Source organism: Mandrillus leucophaeus, unplaced genomic scaffold (assembly GCF_000951045.1).
Source record: "Mandrillus leucophaeus isolate KB7577 unplaced genomic scaffold, Mleu.le_1.0 Scaffold284, whole genome shotgun sequence".
Taxonomy (NCBI): Eukaryota; Metazoa; Chordata; class Mammalia; order Primates; family Cercopithecidae; genus Mandrillus; species Mandrillus leucophaeus.
Window position 1 is genome coordinate 2,238,764 of NW_012102965.1, and position 16,663 is coordinate 2,255,426.

At 37.8% G+C, this 16,663-nt stretch overlaps 1 protein-coding gene across 5 annotated transcripts in view; it reads right to left on the minus strand.

Moving 5' to 3' along the window:
- FBXL13 (F-box and leucine-rich repeat protein 13) overlaps positions 1–16,663 on the minus strand; it is a 255,993-nt gene that overhangs the window by 226,359 nt on the left and 12,971 nt on the right. For all 5 annotated transcript variants that reach the window (XR_001006628.1, XM_011985472.1, XM_011985469.1 and 2 more), the window contains 4 exons: positions 4,480–4,547; positions 3,727–3,875; positions 2,563–2,672; positions 197–364 (listed from right to left, as the gene is read on the minus strand). Coding sequence is in view for 4 of the 5 variants with exons in the window: in XM_011985472.1 (XP_011840862.1) it covers positions 197–364; positions 2,563–2,672; positions 3,727–3,875; positions 4,480–4,547 (495 nt within the window). In the remaining variant the exon portion in view is untranslated. The remainder of the gene's footprint in view (positions 1–196; positions 365–2,562; positions 2,673–3,726; positions 3,876–4,479; positions 4,548–16,663) is intronic.

Below are 16,663 nucleotides of genomic sequence, written 5' to 3' on the forward strand. Positions count from 1 at the left end.
TTTTTTTTTTGGAGATGGAGTTTTGCTATTGTTGCCCAGGCTGGAGTGCAATGGCACCATCTCAGCTCACTGCAACCTCTGCCTCCTGGGTTCAAGCAATGCTCCTGTCTCAGCCTCCCAAGTAGCTGGGATTACAGGCACATGCCACCACACCTGGCAGATTATAGTATATAATGTATAGTGTATTCATACAAACCTGCAATATCGCTCTTTCAGGTAACAGCGAAATGTCACATTTTAGAGTCTCATCTACAAGAGAGCCTTCAGAAGAACTTTGTTCAGGAAAATTGGATTCTTCTGCAGTAGCTCTTTTGAGTATTAACCTATTTTTCCATTTTTTCAATTGAAGTTCATGTTTTAGTATCTGCAATGAAAATAATTTTAAAATTCCATGGAATTGCTGTAACGATCAAGAGAGATGACAGACATAAAGCACAGTGCTTGACACAAGAATAGAACAAATTAAACATTATTTATGATTGTCATCATTACTACATAACTATAATTTTTCATAAGCATGTTTAACGTTCTCTGAACCACCAAAGTATTACAGATCATTTCCATTAGTTGTCATAAAACACTGGCACAGGCAGCCACCTTGAAAGGCTGATCTAGTCTCCTCTTTCACAGATGAGGAAGTGAGGACCACAAAGTCAAGGCTCTGGCAATGATAAAACTGGTAATTGGTGCATGGAGTGAAGGTGATTAACATACGGATAACAAAAAAGGGAAGTCAGAAGTAACGTATTTGGGAAATTGCCAAATTTATCATCACAGGAAGTCCCCATTTTAACTCTTGATACACTTCTGAAAACTGTGTAATAAACAAAGGTAGTAAGTATTTCAGTCATAAACATATACACACAATATTGGGGTAATATATATTGATGTAATATATATGTGTGTATGTATGTGTATGTGTGTATATACACACACATATTAGAGCCTGAGGAAGAACACACGTGGAGCGCTTGACACACAGGTGTTCCCTGCCTCTGCTCCCAGCATATCCCTGCCAGCCTCACTCCATTTAAGGGAATGTAGAATGATTGTTAGGTCAGTAAATCATGTATCTAGAAAAAATGTTCTCTAAACACACAATTAACTATATAATACACATATATCTTAACAATATTATAGTATATATAATATACATTATATATATTAATATATATCAACTGTGTGCAAAACATCATGCTCAGCATACAGAGACTACTAAGAGAACAACACTGCCTGCTCTCAGGGATTTTTGGTTTATTCGTTTTTTGAGAAGGAGTTTCGCTTTTGTTGCCCAGGCTGGAGTGCAGTGGCGTGATCTCGGCTCACTGCAACCTCCACCTCCAGGGTTCAAGAGATTCTCCTGACTCAGCCTCCCAAGTAGCTGGGATTACACGGGCCTGCCACCATGCCTGGCTAATTTTTATGTTCAGGGATGTTTAGCTAAAGCGGGTGAACAGGGGCGGACTGGTCATGTACTGTTACCTATTTCACTATTAGACAATCAGTGATCAGGCATAGAGGGCAGTGACCAAAACACTAGCTTAATAATACAGAGTGGTGGAAAGCACTGAATGAGCAGACTAATACAGTGTTAGGTACCCAAAGTAGAGCTGTTTCACTGGTAACACTGAAAAGGTAGTATGCAAAAGGCAAAGCCTACAGGACAGCATACAAGACCATCAGCTCAAAACCTACACATTATAAACTTCTAGAGAGCATCTCAAGTAACCTGAGATGCTTAAAGCTCAGCACAGGCTCTAGCACTGTTTTAAGCATACATAAGTAATAAATCTCCTCATACTCTTTTGCTGCGTGTGTGCTATTGTTGGTCTCAACATCTGAACCAAATTCAGGCGAGTGGGGGCATTGATCCATGGGGCAACCACAAAAGAAGGGGATTTAACTTCACCCCACATTCTCTTTCCTATTTACCCTTACTTTGTATTTCAAAGAATATTAATAAAGTATCTCCTACTAAATAATGTAACTACAGAAAAAAAATCCAGCATGTTTCTATGTCTGATCATAGTGTTACTTTGAACATACTAAACCAATATTAAGAAATGATATACTAATAGCTGAAGTAAATTTTAAATTATTAAGTTAAAGAACAAGAATCCCAGCCAGACGCAGTGGCTCACGCCTGTAATCCCAGCACTTTGGGAGGCCGAGGTGGGCAGATCACCTGAGGTCAGGAGTTCAAGACCAGCCTGGCCAACATGGTGAAACCCCATCTCTACTAAAAACACAAAAAAATTAGCTGGGTGTGGTGGCAGGCGCCTGTAACCCCAGCTACCTGGGAGGCTGAGACAGGAGAATCGCTTGAACCTGGGAGGCAGAGGTTGCAGTGAGTCGAGATCACGCCATTGCACTCCAGCCTGGACAACAAGAGCAAAACTCTGTCTCAAAAAAATAAAAATAAAAAAAAAAAAACAAGAATCCCTTCAAAAGTAGATAATATTCAGGATTTTAGTATTTTCCACACACAGCATTATTATTTGAGGCAACATGAATATAACTGAAAAATCCAGATTCTTAAAAAATTGTTTCAATATACAATACCAGCTCATCTTCTTTCTTTTTACTCTTAAGTCTTGCTCTATTCCGCCATTTTGTTAGGATAATGGACAGCTTGTGACAATAGATGATCTGTTGTATCCGCAATAGCGTATCTGAAGGAAATTTACTAGATTACTGTATATATTAATAGTTACAGCTGTTTCCAAAAAACACAAAGTTATTTAATATTCTATCATGTTTATAATATGAGCCAATGTCACATCTGATCATTTTTGTTTGGTTTTATTTACACTTGAAATTAATTACTTTTGATAGCATTAGTACTCTTGAGACTTTATCAACCTGGAAACATCATCTGTGCCCTCAGAAATTAAGATGTAATAGCTGCAATAGAAATCTCAAGACATGTATCATTTCTTTTTTTTTAAACAAGGTTGTTATTTGTAAAACCAGAACTTCTAAGCTTTTTCATAAGAAATACAGTCATAAGGTAGCATTTAGATCCAATGCCTTTGAATTTAATTTTATGTCCTATGATTAACCATTCCTAACCCTTCATTACACTAATATTAAAATCTTCAGAGGGTCCACTCTAACTGAGATACCAACCACAGCCAGTCAAAAAGAAATGATTCTCTGGTTTGCAACAGCCATAAACAAGTTATTATCAGGAGAGCTGCAAAAAAATCTAACCGGAAGACAAGAGCTCTTGGAGGTTATACTGAGTGGGCATGGATCACATTAATGTACCTCCCACTCACTCAGTATAACCCCCAAGGTCTTAAGAGAAAATAATTTTTATTTTTAAGTTTCATCATATATACATTAAATGTAATATTTGTAAAAAGCATAAACCTCTTTACAAAAATAGTCAGTTTTGGTACCTGTCCATATTATTTGGAACCCACCCAGCTCTCTATTACATAAAAAACCTCATAGTAGATTCTATTTATATTCATGTATACATACACACAAATGCACACAAGATGTGATTTTAAATATGTCTGTTTTCTATTAAAATAAAATCCTTTGAGACAAATTTCATTAAGTATTTTTAAATTAGCAGCTCTACCTTCATTTCATGACAATTGTTTAGACATAAAAAAGACAGGTTCTCTAAGTATACAAAGTATGCTTAACTGTTAGTTTTTTTTATTATTTCAATAAATTGATACAAAAAGTAATTGCTACTAAGAAAGAATTTACTTTTAAGTTTTTCTTTCTGGTCTTCCATATAAGAGTGCCAGTGATGAAATACAGATTTCTGAAGTCTGAAATTGTAACATGTCACTGCTCTGTTCATTTTTTCAGCCAGGGCGACGTTTTCATTTGTACGAGCTATGTCTCTCCAAGTGCTGCAGGCAGAAGACATTCTCTTAAAAATAATATTCTGATATTAGGGCAATATATCAGTCAATCAATTAAGGGGAACAAAGAACGACATCTCCTTTATGATCTCAAAAGCCACAGCATAGAAAGAAACTTCTACAACTTGGGTATGACCTGAAGAATTCCTAATAGTAATAGAGAAAAATGGAGATTATATGAGCCATATATCTTTTTGGATAAAATAAAGAAATCATGGGATGAAATCATGTTGTCATAATTTCAATTTACCAAAAGAACCACCTAATGATGTCTTTTTTTTAAAAGGAGTCTAAATTCCAAAACATATTTGGCTCCAACGGTTTCAGACAAGTTGACTGTGAAACTGTATTTTTAATTTTAAAGTTTTATTTTTTAAGAAAAGATAGTTATATCTTAAAGAAGTAAAATACATATTTTAACTAAGTAAAAGCTGATTAAATATAACAGAAATATATAATACAAAATGGTAGAAACATGATTAAATAGATAAAATCAGCACAACTGGCCCAAAGTGAATTTTTCTTTGTACGGAGGATATCAAGAATAAAAACACAAAGAGGAAGAAATTGTTTATAAAAATCACATTCTTACCAAAAATGAGTCTTTACTAAATGTCCAGTATAAAAGCTACAGGCTTTTATCATCAATTCTGGAGTCATCTAAAGTAAATAAATAATTGAAATACCCAATATTAGAAATAAATGGAATGCACGGACTACCTCGGCAAGATACTCAAGAAAAAGAGAGCAATGGATGCCAAGACAGAAGGGAATGGGGCAGCTGGAGACAGGAATGGGCTGAAAGAATTATATACCATTTATGTTTTGGAATTTTGTGTATGTCTATAAGCTATTTTTTTCAGTTAAAACCACAGCTTAATATATTTTCCCATTATATCTTACTTAGTTTGAAACATTTTGAGTTAAGCAACATGGCATTGTTATGATAATCTATATTTACAATAGTATAGAATTGCAGTTCTGCTGTTCACTATTAAAACAGAATGATTTTCTGAATCATTCTGAATCAAACAGAATGATTTTCTCAAGGATACAAACTGAGATTCTCTTTTCAACATAGAGGAATTCCTCATTTACCAAACAGGAATAGGAAAACCACATAAATTTAAAGTCTGAAGTGTGGACTATGCTTATAGAGATGCAAATTTATCACTTACAAACTATTCACAACAACATGTGGCAAGAGCTAACTGAAATCATCTACACCTTCTGTGTATTCTTTAATAAGTAAAGATATTATTATATTAACATATTTATTATATGCACATGGCTACTGTTAGGTGTTAATGATGTTAAGTTTTCCTCTTATTTTATTGCCACTTTGCTTACTATATAGAAATACAAACATATGAGTCACAACTATTTGGTGTATAGGTAAGTTTAGTCCAAATCTATACCAAAAGCCAGGAATTCTGAATTCCACTTTTCTAAGGCAAATGTTTTCTCCTTTGCACATTGCTGTAAATACTTTGTTAAATTAACAGATATGGCATATATATGTACAAGAAAGGCCCACAGGACCCCTGACATGTGAAAATCCTCACTTTTGATGGAGATTAAATGCAAATTATGCCTACAGTGAGGGAAAACATAAATGATTCAAGTCATTCTTCACTAAATTCAGATTTTTATAGAAGAAAGGAATCCAGATAAGTAAAGGAGGAGTATTGAGGATATTATAGCAGACAGGATAAAAACCAAGAAGGGGATGAGGTGGCAGAGGCAAACAAATTTCATTAACATTACACTTTTTCAGTACTATTGTAGGTCCCTAAATTTCATGAGCCTGATTCTTTTTAGACGATATTACCTGAAAAGTCCTAAATAAATAACTACAGTAAATGATATGTCATAAAATATGAGTATATTATACGATCAAATGAATGTAGTTCAAAACATTATAGTAATAATGACTTTGAAAAGAATTATTAAAATTCAGCAAGCACCATTTGAACTCAAGTTTTCTTTTCTGATGATCAATTTTTTAAAAGAGCATAGAGGTATTTTCTATTCTATTATTGAAAGAAGTAGTTTAAATCCTCATTAATTCACGATTTATAATATACGAGAATTTTTGCTATTCTAATATTCATTTTTTAAGAGTTTCTCTTCATAAATTTTTACTTTAACTTTACATTTATTGTTCTCCCAGTTTGGAAGGAAGGAAGGGAGGGAGGGAGGGAGGGAGGGAGGGAGAAAGGGAGGGAAGGGAAAAGAAGGAAGAAGAGAAACAATTAAAATCATGATTTTTTCCTTATTATTACTATTGGTATACTCTTGTTTTCTTCAAAGGGAAAAGCAACTTTAAGAGAGCATCTCCAAGGGACTAATATGCAAGAGGACTCCAGCCCAGTAATGCCTGATTCCCCACTTGGGGGTGGGCATGTGTTGACTTCACTGCAGCTCCAAGGAATCTCTGGCCAATCCAACCATTGGGCACATGCCTGGACCACTTAGTCACATGGCTTCACTTCCTCCATTCACGTTTCCACCACCCACACTCCAGCCAATGGCTTCCCACCCTTCATAGTCGTTGCATACTGTTCAACTGCTTCTGATTGGAAAATACTTTTCCTCTCACCTTTTAATTCCAGCTAGCAGTGTTTTGCACAGAGTAGGAGTTCAACAAATATGTATGTATTGATCGATCAACAGAATTAGAAAACTGCTTAGATGCAAGCCAATTCTCTGCCATCTGACTACCACAGATGGAGGGCAAAGGATTCTGGTAACAACTTTGTGGGGAAGTCAGTGGATAAACAGCAAGTTAGTGTTGGCTACAGATGGCCTCAGAGTGCCCTCACATAACACTCACACCACAAGTGCTGCTGTCCCCAGACACCTGTAGTTATAAATAAAGTGAGGGAGGAATGGACAGTGCACCACAATATGATTTCTGAGAGTCCAGGTACACTGTAAGGTTAATTTCTAGTCTGGAAATAAAAGAAAAAAATTCTACCATAAGATATGATTTTTAAAGTTAAAGAGTGGGAATGTGTAAATAAATAATGAATTAGTTGTGAAAGATTTTTCATAATATTTAGTTAGGGTTTGACACTCCTTTTTTAGGCCAGTGGCCGACAGGAAGCCAGCTGGAATTACCTGTGAAACTTCTTGTAAACTACCCAGGTTCACTTCCCAAGATTTCTTAGCCCTCCACTCTTACCTGCTCTAAGGAATTACTGCGGTGATTAGTCACTATTATGACCGAGAGTATGTCTTATTCCTCATGTACACTAGGGACAGAAGAGTGTTAAGGCCCAATTTTTAAGCTGAGTTCCAGCAGCATACAATAGCACACACACTAGTTTCAAGGAAACATATTTGTATAGATTAGGAGAGAAAAATAAGTGAAATATAAAACTGATTTCTTTTTGAAAAGATATTATATGTAGCATGATTACAACCCAGTCCTGCAAAAATAGCTTATAAAAAAATTTCATTCCTCTGCCAGGGTTGGAGAAAAAAAGATTTAAAATTTCAAACTTACAGAGAAATAAAATAAACACCTAATACCCATAGTCATGTTTAACATTGTCAACATTCTGCCATACTTGCTTTTTCTATTTTAAAGTATATAAATTAAGAATGACATTTCATCCCCCAAATCTTATAATGTCCATCTCTTAAAAAATGAGTACATTTTCTTTGCAACCACAATTCCATTATCCTGCCTTAGACACTTAACAGTAATTGCTTAATATCATTGTACCCATGCCATAGCCAACTCTCTGGAATTGGCCTCCAAATGTCTTACACGGTTTGTTCAAACTAGAATCCAGACAAGGACCATATATTTGCACTGCAAACTCTATGTGAGGATTTCAATAGCTACAGAAAAAAAGTTTTAGTTTTTCCTTCTCCTTTTCTATATTTTCAACATTTAATGAGTTGTGGAGGTGGGTTAACACTGGCCTAAATCTAATGGATTCTGTTACCTGGGTCTGTCTAATATTACATTCTAAAAGTCAGCCAGGCATGGTGGCTCACACTTGCAATCCTAAAACTTTGGATGCCTGAGGTGGGAGGATCCCTCAAGCTCAGGACTTAAAGAGTAGCCTGGACAACATAGTGAGACCTTGTCTCTACTAAAAATAAAAAATCAGCTGGGTACGGTAGCACACACCCATAGTACCAGCAACTTGGGAGGCTGAGGTTGGAGAATCACTGGAGCTCAGATAGAGGCTGTAGTGAGCAAGCTATGATTGTGCCACTGCACTCCAGCCTGGGCAACAGAGTGAGACCCTCTCTCTCTCTCTGCTGTCTCTCTCTGTCTCTGTCTCTCTCTCTCCCTCCGCCCCCAATACACACACAAGCACGCACACACACACACACACACACACACAGAGTTCTAAAAGTCAATTTAAATATTTTTGTTTTGACAGACAGGAGACTAAGAAAGGCTTTTTTTTTTTGTTTTTTGTTTTTGTTTCTTTTTTCTTTTCCTATCCTCTGAAAGAAAAACAAGAATGGGGATAGGGGTGGGGAGTCACATGGCATCTGTCTCTGCCACCTGAATTGGGGGTCTGACTCTTAGGGAAGAAAGAACTGCAGGCAGAATCCAAAAGAACTGCTCCTATGAGGCACACAGCACTATTTGTGCAATACAAAGTGAAGGAAAGGCATGTTCCCCACTACTGTACAGCACACATAGCACAAAGCCATCAAATTTCATGTGACTTTAAATTTTGCAAACTTAAACTAATGTGATACAAAAAATATTACAAGAGTCTTACATTATGCCAAATTTTGAAATAATACAATCCTTCAAATTAAAATTTTACTGAGGGGTATTTCCTTTCGAAGTTGGTGGGAAAACAAAAGTTTAAGTTCTTGCCACAAAGTGGTACTATTTCAGCAGGTAAACAAATGTGGCTTTAGTCTTGAAGTATGAGTTTGAGTTATTAGCAGTCTTCAGAAAAATATGGCATCTTGTGAAAAGTGTGACCAACCAGCGTGATCTGAGTAAAGCCGGCAGGCCAAGGGAAAGGAAGAGTATTTGGCACTTAAGGATTTGCAGGTGTACAGCCTGGAGCATCAGCTCAGGCAGACATTGGGGCTCTTAGGAAGACCAGGGTGGCAGTTCTAGGGTTCCCTTTCAGGTGGCCTCACTGGTTCCAGACAGACACTAGGAGGAATTCCTGAATTCACATGGGATAGCTTTGGGATTCCCAGACACAAATGGGTAGAACTGGAGGGGAAACTGACCTCCTGTGTTATGAAGACAGGAGCTAGAGGCAGTGAAATTTGGGATACTCCTGTTAACACTGTTGTAGTTGTATCCCAGGCTGGTGAGACCTGGGAAAGTATTGTACTAAATGAAAAAATAATGAAATCCTATTATAAATCATTACTGTTGACTTAACAGATACCAAATTTATGGCTCGTTAATATAAGTAGTAATTGGTCCCATTAATTTTTAATTTTGTAAGATATTATTCATTTACTATATGTAAAAAAATGCATTTAAACAACAGCTATAGAAAAAAAAAGTTTCAGTTCTATAAAATAAAGTACCTAGTAAAGTATTAAGAATCTGGCAAGAATCAAATGTAAAATAAATGTAAATCATTAACTTTATATTATAATTTTTAGCTTTCAGCATACTGTAATATTATTTTTTTTCTAGCAAGCAATTCCCTTTTTTGCTCAGTTAACCTGTGAATCAAAAGATTATATACAAAACTGTCTTAACATAATTCACCACATTATAAAGTACCATGCCTTTACTTCATTAATGACCTTCATTTACATCCCACATAGTATCATTCTAGAATAGGGGTCTCCAACCTCCAGGCCACAGACTGTTACAGGTCCATGGCCTGTCAGGAACCAGGCCACACAGCAGGAGGTGAGCAGCAGGCAAGCGAGCATTACCTCCTGAGCTCCATCTCAGCAGCCGCAGCATTAGATTCTCACAGGAGCACGAACCCCACTGTGAAGGGTGCACGCAAAGGATCTAGGTTGCGTATTCCTTATGCGAATCTAACTAATGCCTAATGATCTGAGGTGCAACAGTTTCATCTTTAAATCACCCCCACCACCCCACCACAGTCCATGGAAAAAATTTCTTCCATGAAACCGATCTCTGGTACCAAAAAGGCTGGTGACTGCTGTTCTAGAATAATAGTAGCAAAATAGAATGGGGATTATAAATATGTGTTGAATGGATATGTCTAATTTAAATCCCTACCAACTCTGATTTTTTTTATTTTTCAAAAGCCCTAAAAGTTAATAACAATAGTAAAAAGAAGCCATGTCTTTAATACAGAGAGAACATATCTTTATATATAGCAGCACGGCATGCATGGTATGAAGTGTTGAATTTTTCATGATAAGTCATTTTTCTTATTTCTTGATATCCTGAAAATTATTTATTTTTATATATATTTATTTATTTATTTATTTATTTATTTTTTATTTATTTTTGAGACAAAGTCTCTATCTATCTGTCACCCAGGCTGGAGCACAATCTTGGCTCACTGCAACCTCCACTCCCCTGTTCAAGTGATTCTCATGCCTCAGCCTCCCCAGTAGCTGGGATTACAGGTGTACACCACCACACCCAGCTAATTTTTATATTTTTAGTAGAGACGGGATTTCACCATGTTGCCCAGGCTGCCCTGGAACTCCTGGCCTCAACTGATCTGCCCACTTTGGCCTCCCAAAATGTTGGAGTTACAGGCACGAGTCACAGTACCTGGCCCCAAAGAGTCTTTAATGCCTAAAGGGCTTTTGTGCCTGGAGAGAAATGCTCACTAACATTTGTACTTCAATGCTTTTTATCAATAAACACATATTTAAATAAGTACAATTTTGGAAACTCAGTGTTTCTTAAACATGTAATGTTTGTTACCAACTTCATTAAGTAAAGTCCCTGAAATAATTTAAACTACAATTACAATTTACAAACCCATTCCTTAGAACACCTAAAATGCCATAAATAGCAGACAGAATATACAAAAATATCATTATTATGTTACACTTAAACTTATCCTAAACAACATGAATCTAATTCACATCTTCATTATTTCCACATTTCACTATTTTTTACTCCTTCCAGATTACAGTAACGTTTATTTTGATGCCCTATCAGATAACAGTAATGTACTCACTTTCAAAAGAAATGAAATATCTTTGCAAAGCCAACAAGGATACAGGATCAACCAACTGATTATCAACCAACTGATTTTTGTTTGGGGCACAGGCACTGTCTGCCTCTCCCAAATGATTAAAACTCCAGCCCCTAAGGGTCCTAAGATTAACTTTCCTTTCCATAGTTAAACTTTGTTTATCAGTAAGACTTTTCAAATCCACATCTTTCATTTACATTTTAGGGTTTCTTTTACATGGTGCTCTTCTGTGACAGCATTATTTTAAAATATTTTATATTTTATTATTTTGAAAGGCACAGTGGGTCATGCCTGTAATCCTAGCACTTTGGGAGGCTGAGATAGGAAGATCACTTGAGGCCAGGAGTTTGAGACCAGCCAGGGCAACACAGCGAGACCCTGTCTGTACCAAAGGAAAAAAAAATTAGCCAGGTATAGTAGCTCACACCTAGTAGCCCCAGCTACTCAGGAGGCAGAGGCAGGAGGATTGTTTGAGCTCAGGAATTCAAGGTTACAGTGAACAATGATCATGCCACTGCACTCCAGCAAGAGTGACAGAGTGAGACCCTGTCTGTAAAAGAATATTTTTGGGCATGCTTCCAAGACGGTCAAGTAGAAACAGCTCCAGTCTGCAGCTCCCAGTGAGATCGACACAGAAGACGGGTGCATTTCCAACTGAGGTATCCGGTTCTTCTCATTGGGACTGGTTGGACAGTGGGTGCAGCCCACAGAGGGTGAGCTGAAGCGGGGTAGGGCGTTGCCTCACCCAGGAAGCACAAGGGGTCAGGGAGTTTCCCTTTCCTAGCCAAGGGAAGCTGTGACAGACTGTACCTGGAGAAACGGGGCACTCCTGACCAAATACTGTGCTTTTCCCATAATCTTAGCAACCTGCAGACCAGGAGATACCCTCCCATGCGTGGCTTGGTGAGTCCCACACCCACAGAGCCTTACTCATTGCTAGCGCAGCAGTCTGAGATCTACTGGTGACACTGCAGATTGGCAGGGGGGAGGGGCGTCCGCCATTGCTGAGGCTTGAGTAGCTCACAGTGTAAACAAAAAGGCCAGGAAGCACAAACTGGGTGGAGACCACCACAGCTCAGCAAGGCCTACTGCCCCTATAGATTCCACCTCTGGGGACAGGGCACAGTAGAACAAAAGGCAGCAGACAGCTTCTGCAGACTTAAACATCCCTGTCGGACATCTCCAAAGACCGCAGTGGCTCCCTCAGCATGGCATTTGAGCTCCGAGAACTGACAAGACTGCCTCCTCAAGCGGGTCCATGACCCCCATATAGCCTGACTGGGAAACATCTCCCAGTAGGGGCCGAAAGACACCTGAAACAGGTGGGTGCCCCTCTGGGATGAAGCTTCCAGAGGAAGGATCAGGCAGCAATATTTGCTGTTCGGCAGCCTCCGCTGGCGATACACAGGCAAACAGGGTCTGGAGTGGACCTCCAGCAAACTCCAACAGACCTGCAGCTGAGGGGTCTGACTGGTAAAAGGAAAGGAAAACTAACAAACAGAAAGGAATATCATCAACATCAACAAAAATGACATCCGCACCAAAACCCCATCTGTAGGTCACCAACATCAAAGACCAAAGGTAGATAAAATCACAAAGATGGGGAGAAATCAGAGCAGAAAACCTGAAAATTCCAAAAAATCAGACTGCCTCTTCTCCTCCAAAGGATCGCAGCTCCTCGCCAGCAACGGAACAAAACTGGATGGAGAATGAGTTTGACAAATTGACAGAAGGAAGCTTCAGAAGGTGGGTAATAACAAACTTCTCCAAGCTAAAGGAACATGTTCTAACCCATCGCAAGGAAGCTAAAAACCTTGAAAAAAAAATTAGACAAATGGCTAACTAGAACGAACAGTGTAGAGAAGACCTTAAATGACCTGATGGAGCCAAAAACCACAGCACGAGAACTTCATGACGCCTGCACAAACTTCAATAGCCAATTCGATCAAGTGGAAGAAAGGATATCGGTGATTGCAGATCAAATTAATGAAATAAAGCGAGAAGGCAAGATTAGAGGAAAAAAAAGTGAAAAGAAACAAACAAAGTCTCCAAGAAATATGGGACTAAGTGAAAAGACCAAATATACGTTTGATTGGTGTACCGGAAAGTGACGGGGAGAATGGAACCAAGTTAGAAAACACTGTTCAGGATATTATCCAAGAAAACTTCCCTAACCTAGCAAGGCAGGCCAACATTCAAATTCAGGAGATACAGACAACACCACAAAGATACTCCTCGAGAAGAGCAACCCCAAGACACATAATTGCCAGATTTACTAAGGTTGAAATGAGGGAAAAAATGTTAAGGGCAGCCAGAGAGAAAGGTCAGGTTACCCACAAAGGGAAGCCCATCAGACTAACAGCAAATCTCTTGGCAGAAACCCTACAAGCCAGAAGAGAGTGGAAGCCAACATTCAACATTCTTAAAGAAAATAAGTTTCAACCCAGAATCCCCTATCAAGTCAAACTAAGTTTCATAACTGAATGAGAAATAAAATCCTTTACAGACAAGTAAATGCTGAGATATTTTGTCACCACCAGGCTTGCCTTACAAGAGCTCCTGAAGAAAATACTAAACATGGGAAGGAACAACCAGTACCAGTCACTGCAAAAACATCCTAAATGGTAAAGACCATCGATGCTATGAAGAAACTGCATCAATTAACAGGCAAAATAACCAGCTAACATCATAATGACAGGATCAAATTCAAACATAACAATATTAACTTTAAATGTAAATGGGCTAAATGCCCCAATTAAAAGACACAAACCAACAAACTAGATAAAGAGTCAAGACCCATCAAGTGTGTTGTATTCAGGAGACCCATCTCATGTGCAAAGATGCACACAGGCTCAAAATAAAGGGATGGAGGAAGATCTACCAAGCAAATGAAAAGCAAAAAAAAAAAAAGCAGGGGTCGCAATCCTAGTCTGATAAAACAGACTTTAAACCAACAAAGATCAAACAGAGACAAAGAAGGCCATTACATATTGGTAAAGGGACCAATTCAACAAGAAGAGCTAACTATCCTAAATATATATGCATCCAATACAGGAGCATCCAGACTCATAAAGCAAGTCCTTAGAGACCTACAAAGAGACTTAGAATCCCACACAATAATAATGGGAGATTTTAACACCCCACTGTCAATATTAGACAGATCAACGAGACAGAAGGTTAACAAGGATATTCAGGACTTGAACTCAGCTCTGGACCAAGCAGACCTAAGAGACACCTACAGAACTTTACACCCCAAGTCAACAGAAAATACATTCTTCTCAGCACCACATCATAGTTATTCTAAAATTGACCACATAAGTGGTAGTAAAATAATCCTCAGCAAATGTAAAAGAACAGAGATCACAAAAAAACTGTCTCTCAGACCACAGTGCAATCAAATTAGAACTCAGGATTAAGAAACTCACTCAAAACTGCACAACTACATGGAAACTGAACAACCAGCTCCTGAATGACTACTGGCTAAATAACAAAATTAAGGCAAAAATAAACATGTTTTTTGAAACCAATGAGAACAAAGATACAATGTACCAGAATCTCTGGGACACATTTAAAGCAGTGTGTAGAGGGAAATTTATAGCACTAAATACCCACAACAGACAGTGGGAAAGATCTAAAATCGACACCCTAACATCACAATTAAAAGAACTAGAGAAGCAAGAGCAAACAAATTCAAAAGCTAGCAGAAGGCAAGAAATAACTAAGATCAGAGCAGAACTGATAAGAAGGAGATAGAGACACAAAAAACCCTTCAAAAAATCAATGAATCCAGGAGCTGGTTTTTTGAAAAGATCAACAAAATTGATAAACTGATAGCAAGACTAATAAAGAAGAGAGAAGAATCAAATAGATGCAATAAAAAATGATGAAGGAGATATCACCACCGATCCCACAGAAATACAAACTACCATCAGAGAATACTATCAACACCTCTACACAAATAAACTAGGAAATCTAGAAGAAATCAATAAATTCCTGGACACATACACCCTCCCAAGACTAAACCAGGAAGAAGTTGAATCTCTGAACAGACCAATAACAGGTTCTGAAATTGAGGCAATAATAGCCTACCAACCAAAAAAAGTCCAGGACCAAACGGATTCACAGCCAAATTCTACCAGAAGTACAAACAGGAGCTGGTACCATTCCTTCTGAAACTATTTCAATCAATAGAAAAAGACAGAATCCTCCCTAACTCTTTTTATGAGGCTAGCATCATCCTGATACAAAAGCCTGGTAGAGACAAAACAAAAAAAAGAGAATTTTAGACCAATATCCCCGATGAACATCAATGCAAAAATCCTCAATAAAATACTGGCAAACTAAATCCAGCAGCACATCAAAAAGCTTATCCATCACAATCAAGGTGGCTTCATCCCTGGGATGCAAGGCTGGTTCAACATATGCAAATCAGTAAACATAATCCATCACATAAACAGAACCAATGACAAAAACCACATGACTATCTCAATAGAAGCAGAAAAGGCCTTTGACAAAATTCAAAAGCCCTCCATGCTAAAAACTCTCAATAAACTAGGTATCAATGGAACATATCTCAAAATAATAAGAGCTATTTATGACAAACCCACAGCCAATATCCTACCAAATGCGCAAAAACTGGAAGCATTCCTTCTGAAAATCAGCACAAGACAAGGATGCCCTCTCTCACCACTGCTATTCAACAAGTTTTGGAAGTTCTTCTGGCTAGGGCAATCAGGCAAGAGAAGGACATAAAGCGTATCCAATTAGGAAAAGAGGAAGTCAAATTGTCTCCGTTTGCAGATGACATGATTGTACATTTAGAAAAACCTATCGTCTTAGCCCAAAATCTCCTTAAGCTGATAAGCAACTTCAGCGAAGTCTCAGGATACAAAATCAATTTGCAAAAATCACAAGAATTCCTATACACCAATAAGAGACAAACAGAGAGCCAAATCATGAATGAACTCCCGTTCACAGTTACCACAAAGAGAACAAAATACCTAGGAATACAACTTGCAAGGGATGTGAAGGACCTCTTCAAGAAGAACTACAAACCACTGCTCAACACAATAAAAGAGGACATAAACAAATGGAAAAGCATTCCATGCTCATTCACAGGAAGAATCAATATCGTGAAAATGACCACACTACCCATGGTAATTTACAGATGCAAGGCTATCCCCATCAAGCTACCACTGACTTTCATTACAGAATTGGAAAAAACTACTTTAAATTTCATATGGAACCAAAAAAGAGCCCACATAGCCAAGACAATCTTGAGCAAAAAGAACAAAGCTGGAGGCATCACACTATCTGACTTCAAACTATACTACAAGGCTATAGTAACCAAAACAGCATGGTACTGGTACCAAAACAGACATAGAGACCAAAAGAACAGAACAGAGCCCTCAGAAATAATACCACACATCTACAACCATCTGATCTTTGACAAACCTGACAAAAACAAGAAATAGGGAAAGGTTTCTCTATTTAATAAATTGTGCTGAAAAAACTGGCTAGCCAATTGTAGAAAGCTGAAACTGGATCCCTTCCTTACACCTTATACAAAAATTAACTCAAGATGGATTAAAGACTTAAATGTAAGACCTAAAACCATAAAAA